Here is an 11,810-nt window from a genome sequence, read left to right as displayed (position 1 = left end):
AGGCTAATTCAGGGTCCTCAGCAAGTTCACACTTATCATGGAAAAAGTCATTTAATAATCAAAGTTATTATATATAATAAATTAATGCATTATTTTCCAGATATCAAACTGATGTTGGCTCAACACTGGGACAATGGGAGAGCCAACATAGGTACCCACCCCACTGACACTGGACCCAATAATATATCTCTAATATACCAGCCCTTGTCTTAACAACTCTATAAGCAGATAATCCAATTGTAACATTAGACACTGATGTGTGTGGGTAAACTGGCCCCGGCCCCGGCCCCTCACTGTAACCATAGTTACAGTGAGAATGCTAAATACACACATATACGTAATCTTCTATTGACAATGACATTGACACATATTCTGCACTAATCCTAATCCCAGATGATGATTACTCATTTTTAAAGCTGTGTCATTTCAACTGAATTGAATAATACACTTATAATAAGCAAAGAAATGTGCATTTAAGTTTACTTATTTGGTTTATACAGCTGTGTACTGTGTACTGTAACTGTGTTACAGCTGTCAATGTGAACTTTTTTATATTGCTTCCTTTTGTTTACTTGTTGGTAAGTGAATTGGCTTCTTAAAATCACCCCTTGCTGTGACTTGTGTGTTCATGTTGTCTCATCCAGGGTGTGTTCCTACCCCAGAGTTCTGGGTCCATGACAGCCATGACCATTTTCAGAGTTACTGAAAATGAGTGAATAAAAAACTGACAAAAGCATTGATGTTGTTCGATGTGAAATGTCTCCCACATGCCAGTGTTAATATATAAACAAAAAGTCTCCACTCTGAGTTATACATATTGTTGAATAATATTACAAATACCTTTAAAGAATTCATGAATGCATTCATCAAAAATATGGTGCACTTAAAGATTTATTGACAGAGTTGAACAACTGCCCTTAGGCTTCCATTATAATGAGTTTGATTAAAGCTATCCATTATTGTCAAATTACAGGAAAGATGTCACGAGATATAATCACACATACACTAACGATACCTACAGCCCATGAGACATAATGAACAAACTACTATTTTAAAGCTTCAGGAATTTCCATGTACAGTAGGAAAATCTAGTTTTAACTATTGATCTTGCATTTCATGCCTTTTAAAATTATAATCACATTTACTGTCATTTATCTTTCCTTTTTATTGAGAACAAAGAACAAAATCTTGTCTCCTAAATACCAAATAAAATTGTTATCTAAGTTTATAAAGTCTTTGAATAACATACACTTAAAACATACAGTTCTCTAACATGCATTTCTAACATTATTCAATCCCGGGCTTTGATGAGAACTGATGGACAAGCAGGTATAAAACTTTTATTTGACAACCATACAATCTTCATACAGAGATCAGAAAGAGTCAGAAAGAATCACCATCTATGTTGCTCAAAGTTCACATAGAATAGTCCTTAACTTTATCTGTGAATATCTGCTCTATAGGCAGGGTCTGTTGCCATGGTTTAGATAGATAATATAAGCTTGAAGTTAACAGAGATGAGCTTGTGCAATACTTATTCTGTTTAAGAGCTGCTTAACTGTTTACTCCACCACACATACTTATTTTCTCTTTTCTGTGCATAACCATACAAGTATTTATTCGTGTTTGTACAAGTGTAGAATTTTGTGTCTATATGTCAAACACAGGCTCTCTTGGCATGCAGCATCTCTATGAGCAGTTTGTTGCATGGTATCTCTCCATTGAGATGTTTATAGCTCAGGTAATCTTCAGCCTGAGTGCTTAGAACTCGTAGCTCTCGTAGATGCACTAGCAGCTGACTGAATCTGTCCATGTGCTGTGGATATACACACAATGTGTATTCCAGCAATGCCCCACTCACCTGGTGATACACATTTTTCACATATTCCTGGTTTTCCAAAAGCTTCACATCTGTCAATGAATAAATAAAAAATCATAGATGAAAGAGCAGACAGTTAGAGTCACAATAAATAGCTGAGAGACAGAGGGACAAACTGTGAAAAAACAAACACACACACACACACACACACACGCACACACATTAAGCTGATAATGTGGTATAGCTAAGATCCATAAGACCTCAATGCAAAAATCAGCCTTTGTTTAGTTGAATTAAAGAGAATAAAGAGCCATACACCCCAACATGGAGCCACTAAATAAGTTATTAAATAAGTTATCTTGCAGCCACTAAATAAGTTATTATTATAATTTTTAATCTTTAATGAAGCTTTCCTAGTAACTTTAAATAAAGGCTGTTCAACATTAGGAGGTTTTCAGTTTAATCTCCAAACATTCATACAAAGAATTTAACTGAAGCATAAATCCACAATATAATCATAATTCTAACACAATTTTATTCACTATCTGTAATGATAGCTGTCTCTATCATACAGTTGCAGTGTTCATAGGCTAGATGGCACTGTAATGGGTATTACTGTACTGCCTGGACACCTCTGCTAAAGCTAAAATCTTCTGCCCCTGCCAAGACACATTTCTTAATATTCAATTCAATTATACAATAGTATGAAATAGTCAAGCTACCATTAACTGTTACATTTGAAATAGAGCTGTATTAAAAATGCATGGTATAGTGACCCTGAAAGCCAAAAAAACAGAGCTTTAGGTATACCATATTATCTGTTCATTTTTTCTGTTTTTGTGTGATTGTGGTCTCACCAGGATTGAACAGGATGAGGTACTTAAAACAGACGATCTCTCTGCAGTCTAACTGTAAATCCTGAAGACGCTGGGCCAGTTGCTGTGCCCCTCGCACCAGTTCACCCAGGGTCACCTCTGCCTGAGTCAGTAAAGAAGTCAGATCCACCTAAAAATATATACATTTGGGTCACTCCCAGTGTTTGGTACCATTCTAATCCTTAGGATACATAAGGATATTCATATTTTGATGTGATTGTAGCGAATAATTAATTCAAGTGGTTTTAAGATTTATAGCCTTTTCCTTCTCTGGGTTTCCTCCTTTAAGATGCTTTGCAGAGCTTTACTGCTCCACTTTAGTTGTTTTTGGGACATTTGCTGTGCTGTGCTCGCATGTGCAGAATGTACCAAAGTGTTGATTTGGCCACTCCTAAAGTTACTGCTCTCTCTTTGAACTCTTTGGTCTGTTTTGTTTTTTCAGTGTAACATTGGCTCTTTGCCTCTATCAACACCTCTTTGGACCACTTTTGGACAGTTAGCATATACATATTCAATACTTCGAATCAAGTCCAGATTTTTATCTCCTTATTTTGTCATGAGATAACAGGGAAACAGGCCACAAATATCCATTAATTTGCTTTTCAGACAATTGTCCAATTACTTCATAGCCTGTGAAAATCTAGGGTCTAAATTCTATATAATAAGATTACTATATACATACAAGTTATCATGTAAAAACATTCGGCCTCATTCATCAATCTTTGAGTAAATTTCTGTGTAAATGTTTGGTAAACAACAAAAGACTTTCACAGAACAGAAAGCACAAAATGGCTACTAAATGGTACTTTTAGTCTTGCTGTTCCCTTACTATTCTGTTATGTGCAGGGGCGGTTCTAGGATTTCATCTTTAGGTGGCTTAGCCCTCAGTGAGAATTTAATACAAGAAGAGTTTTATATTATATATTATATGACTACATAGTAAGCCAAAAGTTATGGTATTATTTAAAATGGCAAAAGTGGACACCAAATTGGTGTAATGATGCCAGTCTTGAATCAAATCAGTTCATGTATATGTGCATTCTGTACGAGTCATTAATAAAAAAATATTCACAAGACAAAGACCAAATAAATGTTATTTTTATTTAATATTGAATGGATTGTTTGCATTAATATTTTGTTTGTGCTATCAACTCTGGTAATAAGAATAGTGAAATTTCACTGCTTTTGGTTGCAGTCTTTGCGGTTTTTCGCCGATTAACGTTATAGATAAATGCCTCTAGCTCTGACTTCTCCGTTCAAATAAAGCAGACAGCTGATGACAGCTGACTTTTGAAAGACTACAACGCATGTGCGTAAAAGTAAAGTAAAAAAAATCGCTCTTGGATCAAACTGATAAATAATTTTCTTTCCCATCGACGACATGTCCTGCATTTTAACGTAATTTTTATTGTTTATTTATGAAAGTAAAAATTATACTTTTAGTTTTAGGGTGGCTGAGATCACAGACAGGGGGGCTGGAGCCACCCTAAAAAAGGCCTAGAAATGCCCCTGGTTATGTGAATAATTTTTCTTCAAGATGGGATTGCTGAGTAACCAAAATAGCTCAATTCATCATCCTGCTAAGTGCTACCCTGGGACACGGCAGTTTGGCCACAAGGAGGGGAGCAAACTTCTCCCTGTGAGTGTCCTCCAGTTTTTGACTTTTTTACCTACCCTCAAAACAAGGCAACCTGTGCACAGTGGAATTTGCACTCAACTAGCCAAAAGCCAAGGGAAGATCTTAAACATGTAGATTGGGTATATCCAAAATCTACAGAGTATGTCCAAAATCACCCCAGTCCAATGTGTCTTTGGCTATCAGCATCCTCTGTTTACATGGATTTCCACACCAATTCTAGCATCTGGCAAGTGTTTAGATATAGTGAGCAAGTGTGGGAAGTGACACACCAGCCCCTCAAGCACTATGGCCAAGTAACAAAGAATCCACTGATCGGTGGTGGATGAGACCCACCATTCTGATATGGTCAATCGGTTATGGATGTCAACTAAAGGCACCCAGGTCACCCAAGGTGTCACATTTCTACAACAGGTCATTCAAGATTCTCCAGAAAATTAGTGCAGTAATCTACAAACTTCACTGATGCCTCACCGCTTTCATTAAACCAGTCACACCAGTCAGACCTTTACCGTTCAACCGCCAAATGCATCATCCCCTCCTCTCCTCAAAACTCTCAATACTGAGGGAGAATCTACGTGTGCAGCCCATTAAAACCTCAACTCTTATTAAACGGAGGGAAAATTCCAGTACCTCAGTGCTATGTCAGTATTTTCCTCACTGTCATCCAAATCACCAAGAACCAACACCTGGGCCAGACCTTGAAAAAGCCTGGGAGTGGAGCTTCCTGTCACACCAATAACAGAATTTGCTTCACTGTGCATCTCCCATAGTACAACGTGGCCTACAAACATGGCCACCATGAACAATAACAGTGAACACATGTTCACAGTCACCATCATACTATCATGCACTCAATCATGGAATCAATCATGAACCACACCACAAACACACACAATTCTACAATTCATTGTGAAGTATATGCTCCGAGCCTTTATCAGTCATTCTCAAGACTTTGGATATGTGATTCTGATATTATGTTTATTGATCATGATTCTTTGTTATTTATTTGTTTTGTTTTTTAAATATATTTACGTTGCCTTCTGATTTGGATCTGTTAGGAAGCTTTATAAATAAAGCTGTTTGTACCAACAGAGATTGTGAAATTTGACTACTGATATTCAGTTTAACAGCATTGAAATTAGCTTTTAATAATATTTCTTTACAGAATTTTTCATAAGGAACATTTACTCTCTCGCAAAATGTATATATTGTAATTACTAGTTATCATAAATATGTTTTATACTGTTGAAACAGGGTGACGCATCTTCTCATTTATTATGTTATTTACAATAAATAATGGATATTTTGGTCTATGTTAGAGGATGTATGTGTGTTTAACTGTACCTTCTGTCCAGTAATGAGCAAAATAGTGTCTTGTTCATCATGATGGACCTGTCTTGAGATATAATCAAGCACCAGTAGCTCACTCCAACAGTTATGCAGTAACTTCATCTGATCCCCCACCTGAGAGAGGCAAATGAGAGATACACTTTCAACAAAATTAGTCAGTACCAAGGAAAATACAGTCAAAATAATACCTGGGCCAGACATAATGTATACTGGTATCCAAGATGAGGCTGGGAAGCTGAACTGTTATATGCTGCAGTAAAACAAGCCCTGTGCTTCTCTTTATATCTCTGTCTGTCTCTGTCTCTTAATCTTTCACTCATTTACCTCTGTCAGGGAGATCAATATTCAGCAATGTTTTGACTTGTCATTTTGTACTATAGGTTAGTAAAGCTGACTGTCACAATGCTATCTGAATAAACCAACGTGTGAAATGTCTCAAATGCAGTAAGAAAAATTTGCCAACCTCTGTTTTCTGGGACAGAGCAATCTCCAAAAGTGATTGGAGACTGGACATTTTTGGAGACTAGAGCCACAACTAGAATTTTTCTGACAAGGCCATCACCAGAGAAACACAAAACATCTCACTCCATGTTCAAAGTAGTTTCAAATGTTAAATCTGCTGTTTGTGTGCATGACCTCTCAGTAGACCACCTAAGCATGCTGTGTGAACTCAAAGGTGGACTTTGCTTACTAATGAGAACAGTTTACCAATTACTAATCTCACTAATCTTACTGGACTCAATCACATCCTGTCACTCACTATATAAGCACATCCAAACCACTCACTCTTTGCAAAGTATACAATGCATGCTGGCCATACAACTCGCACATCTATGACATCTCTAATTTCACAATACATTGCTCATCCAGAGAGGTCTTGCTAGCTATCCACCCAGCTGATGGGGATTCATATTGCAGTGTTTGCTTTACTTTGCATGTCAAGGGAGGGTTTCTGATAGTACCACAGTTACTCAGTTCTTTGGCCAGCTATTGGATAAGGCTAAAGAGTAGGCAACTGCCACCTACAGTAGAACCAAAGGGTGGGCAAGGTACCCAAAGAATGCTCTCTGCTTTCGTATACTAGTAACAGGCAGTGGAGGAATTTTTTACAACCAAGGGCTGAATGATTATTTGCTCATTGCACTGGCTTGTCGCGATGAACAGTTAACCCTCAGTTCCATGATTCACATCCATCTGTGGCCAATCATGACTTTTAAGTAATTTATAGGAGGATGAATTCAAAAAGGGGTCAGGGCTGTAAAGAAAACAGTAAAGAAAGCCAAGCTCCATCTGATGGCCTGAAGGAATTACAATATCAGTAACCAGGATCCCCTTGATGTCAACCTTGCTCTGGAGGAGTGGCATCGTCAATGTGCACTGATCCAGAATATCCATATTTCATTTTTTCTGTTTACATTTATTTTTATAAATGTTTTTATATTACTTTTGTGCTACCTATTCTTACGACTGACAATAAGAAAACTTAGATTTGTCTTACATTTATTTTCTCTGGATTTTTTTAGTATCCTCAATTGGCCATAACATAAGAAAGTGCCTAGCCTGAATGCAAGCAATTTTCCACACAAATACTGACATAACTTCAGTCAACCCTAAATATGATCCTAAGAATATAAGGATACTCAAAGACTGTAACCACATATACTCTTGATTACATAAACTAAATGTAATTGCTCATATCCAGAAGTTGTTTATCTGTGGGGAAATTTAATATGTGTGTTTAGCTCACCTGGGCAGGTGTGACAATATAAGGTGGAAACAGTCCATCAGCACAGTGAGAGTAATGAAAGCAGTTTTCGTGCACTCAGTTGCTGAACCCAAATCCGCTCCCACAGCCATTATTACTAAGCTGAGCTCAACTGCATCTGGACTAAATGCAGATAGATTAGAAAGCAGCTGGGCATATATTTTTGCTAGTGATGACTCAGGGATGACAGGACAGTCTATAGCAGGCAGCAGATGTGTGTGTGTGTGTGTGTGTGTGTGTGTGTGTGTTTGTGTAGAGCTCTGTTTGTGACTTATACATGTGTACTTTTTATACTGTTTAAATAAGCATCATTGATATATAAGAAACCTCAGCAGAAAGAAATACTTGATTAGGAAAAACTACTCAGATTTTTAAGATATAATATATGGATATAATTTGAGGTGAGAGCTATAAACATATTTAAATCCGAAATACATTTTAGATTTTTTAATATTCAAAACCCTTTTTGAAGATTCATGCTTTCTGTATCAGGATGGACACTGAAAGTATTTTTTTTTTCATACTTTGGTATGAACAGAACAGAACTACATCAATCAGCAGATTTAGATCTGTAGTTAGTTGTCTACCGCTGTGTGTCTTGTGAGTCAGCGTTGTCGTTATGTTGATTAAAAGCTATGGCTGATATTGTGTTGAGAGGATAACTATGTTTACTGCGTTGGGCTCACTCTCTATACATTATTTCCATTATACTTCTATGATTTTCCCTTACCTTAAGTTCTTTGAAGAAGTTGCAGCTTCTTGCCCACTCCACAATGAAGAACAGTGTTTGGTCTGCGATGTGGCACATTAGGGTAAAGGATGAGATTGATTCAGTGGAGCTCTGATTCTGTTGCATAAGTGCCAGTTGAGTGCTGATCTTACTCCGTACCAACAGCTCATCCTGTTCATAGCGCACAAACTCCAAAACCAATGCTGGCAAGTCTAGGCCAGTGTGAGGTGTAGGTGAGCTCAAAGTCTGAGTCTGATCAGTGTAAGTATATCCCCCAGTGGAGCCAGGTGAGCTGCTACTAGTGTAGTGGTCAGGAAACTCAGATTTGATGCTGCGACAAGGCAACGATTGGTAAGAATACTGAGAAGGCAGTGGGCTGTGGGAACCCACACTCATACAGCCAGGTGTGGGGTACAGACCCTGCTCATACTCTGAAGATATAGTGGAAGATGAAATGTTTATGAGGATGTTTTTACTGCTGGAAATGTCTGACAGATTGGGTAATGTGCTACTAAGGGTATAGTCTGTCTGTGTAGGTGAAAGGACAGGTGGCATGGACTCCATCTTTAGCCCACTTTCCCGGTTCAATGCTTTTTTCTGCTGCTTTAAGGCCCGGTCTCGCTTGTACATTGGCCCAAATTTATTTCGGCCACCTCGCATACGATCTGCTCGTACTGCTGAAAATAAATAGGAACAAAAGCTTCTGAAAATGCCCAGAAACATTTAAAAATGTACAAATGCTGAGGGAGTGTAGTTATGTAGTTATGTCAGTATTTAGCACAGAACTGTTAACTCCTTTGACAGGAAAACAATGTGTTTATCTTAGTGTTTACCTTCGAGTCGCATACCCACAGTGAGACACTTCTGGAAGCGGCAGAAAGGACAGCGCTTTCTTTGTGTCTTATCGATTTTACACTCCTGGTTCTCTGCACAGGTGTAGCGCTTATTGTTCTGGACTGTCCTCTTAAAGAAGCCCTTTAAAAACAAATCTATATGTCATCTCAAATTCTGAAATGAACACTATATCAGCAAGACACAGATACACACTTTAAATCCTGCTTCTTAATAACCGGATTAGGTTCAAAATCAAATGAACACATTTTTAAACCAATTTTGAGTTCCTGATGAAGCCTTTCTTTTCAAAGAGGTGTTAGTTTGTACCTTGCAGCTTTCGCATGTTAGCAAACCATAGTGATAGCCAGACACATTGTCGCCACACACTGGGCACAACTCCTCCAAATCCACACCATAGATGCAATCCATCCTGACTCTCAACACACAGCAAAAAACACTCAGAAGCACTCAAGAACTATAATCATCGTCAACTGATAATCCTAACAGACATCAAATACAATATTTTAACTTGTACATTTATCATAAACTTGTCATTTAAATGTTATCAAATATAGAAATACATATATACAAATATATATTCTTACCTATGTCAAAGATCTTAAATACCAAAAAATTAAAAAGTAAAAAAGTAAAGTATTTAATGCAAGCTATTTCCATGCATATATATTTTTATATATGGGTTTTTATAGCACAAACCATATTTGTGTAGCAATTTTAAATAAAGAATATAATTTAAATGAGACAGCATCAGTTTATACTGAATCAAAAATACAAACTAACACATACACTTATTTAGGAATTAAGATATTTAGTGTAAAGCAGATTCAGTTCTACTTGAGTTACCTGTGGGGTCTCTGGCACTCCACTTCAATGAAAAGACAGACAGAGAGGTAGAAAGTGTTATCTGTCCAAAGGCCAGTTTTTCAGGAAAAAAAAAGGCTCGCAACTGTAGGGATTGTACCACCAATGTAGTTTGAGGGCTACAAGCAATTGCGTGACATCTCTTTATATTAACCACACACACACCCATGCACATGTGTACACGATGAAAGATACAGTGACAGACATAGTGACAGACACAGTGAAATACCTATCTGCAACAGGTAGAGATAGAGGTTAGGGAGGAGCCACTCATTTGCATAATAGACATTTTGATTCCTAGTTTGATTAGTTGAAGAAGAGGGGCTTAACTATTTCCTGTGGCATGTAGGTTTTTCATAGATATGCCAACAATAATGAACAGGCTTTGCCAACCATTTATCAAGAAAATATTTCGGTCTGTTTGATGGTGTTGCTGGTGTCATTAAATAACAGATAGGTCTTATTTATACTTATTTATACTTACTGAGGTACTGTATGCTTACACTGGTCATATTTTAAAATGCATTTTAATAAAACAATTCAAAGCTACTATTATTAAAATAATGCCTCAACAAGTGAAATTCAAATAGACCTATAGACTAAGGTAGTAACTAACATATTGCTTTCTATATCAATTAAGTATTTATAGGAAGTATCAATATAGATTTATAGGAACTAAACACTTATTTTTACATTGGGCCTTAGTAAAGAATTTAAGTGTGTGTAAAGTTTTGAGTGAGCCAAACTGAACAAGAAAATTTCACCTGCTTTACAGAACACAGATTTTCTATTACATAAAAAAAAGACCTTCCCAGAAGGTAGAAGTGGAAGCTATTTTGACTCAAATATATGCTATAATAATGCCGATTTGTGATTTGACAGTGCAACCAAAATCTGAAGTGGAATTACAAAAAAATGTGAATTGTGTATATACTGGAAAGAAAGCATGGTTTGACATGAAAATAGAGAGGGGAATATATACAGATTATATTGCTAAAGGTTTGGACACCTGACCAGCACACATACATTTTTGAATTCCCCAAACTGTTGGCACAAAGTACACAAATGTCCAAGAGTTAACAGTTAAGTGGTTTAAACATATTTCAGACTGTGAACACAACAAGCTCCATGGAAGAACTCGAGTGGTCTGCATGTCCTCACCTCAACCCCAATATATGTCGATTGTGTCCCAAGTGTCCTCACCTGACATCAGGGCCTGATCTCACTAATGCTCTTATAGCTGAATGGGCAATTCCCCACAGCCAAGGTCTTACATCTAGCAGAAAAGCCTTCCTACAGTAGACACTGTGATAACAGCAAAAAGGGGACTACATCTGGAATGGCACAGTTAAAAATGAGTGGTAGGTGGTAACTTTTGGCTATATTGTGTCTCAGGTGATCATGGACACGAAGCATATAACATGGAGAAACTGCTAGTTTTATTCTTTAAAGTTTTTGTTGAATTTCCTGCACACCAATATGCCCTGCCCAATGTCGAAGAGCAGGAGTCAGAGGAAGTCATGCGGACTATACAAGGGGGGGCCTCTAATAAGGTGCTACACAGAATTAAAAGAAGATGCTGTCATTGCAACATGTCCTCCTTCTATACAGCAGCATTTGTAATGATTTCTTTGTTTATGTAATTATGTTGGTTTACGTTCTCTTACTACAAGATATTTAAACTTGTAATCAGTGTATAAAAGTGCAATACCTCATCACAAATTCTGTCATTTGAAGCCGATGGGGTCAGATGGGGTTTACATTAGATAGGTTTCTTACAGATTTATCAGGAACACAAGTAGGACATGAATGTACATCTGAAATTCTAGGATTTTAATGGATATTAATTTTCTGGTGTAAATGCTTATACGAGATTGTGCATATGGGTAATTTACATAATCTGAATTAAGCGTGTG

The 11,810-nt window shown here is 37.2% G+C and overlaps 1 protein-coding gene across 1 annotated transcript; it reads right to left on the bottom strand.

The window, feature by feature from the left end:
• Positions 1-1,657: 1,657 nt before the first annotated feature.
• Positions 1,658-9,441, bottom strand: nr5a1b (nuclear receptor subfamily 5, group A, member 1b). Its single transcript, XM_060890843.1, has 6 exons — positions 9,340-9,441; positions 9,012-9,153; positions 8,179-8,855; positions 5,678-5,797; positions 2,677-2,824; positions 1,658-1,911 (listed from the first exon to the last, which is right to left on the bottom strand). Exons 1-6 carry the CDS (start codon positions 9,439-9,441, stop codon positions 1,658-1,660), a joined length of 1,443 nt encoding a protein of 480 aa, XP_060746826.1.
• Positions 9,442-11,810: the final 2,369 nt, after the last annotated feature.

This window comes from Tachysurus vachellii, chromosome 17 (genome assembly GCF_030014155.1).
Source record: "Tachysurus vachellii isolate PV-2020 chromosome 17, HZAU_Pvac_v1, whole genome shotgun sequence".
NCBI lineage: Eukaryota > Metazoa > Chordata > Actinopteri > Siluriformes > Bagridae > Tachysurus > Tachysurus vachellii.
Note: the sequence above shows the minus strand (reverse complement) of the source record. Positions and strands in the feature narration are given on the sequence as shown.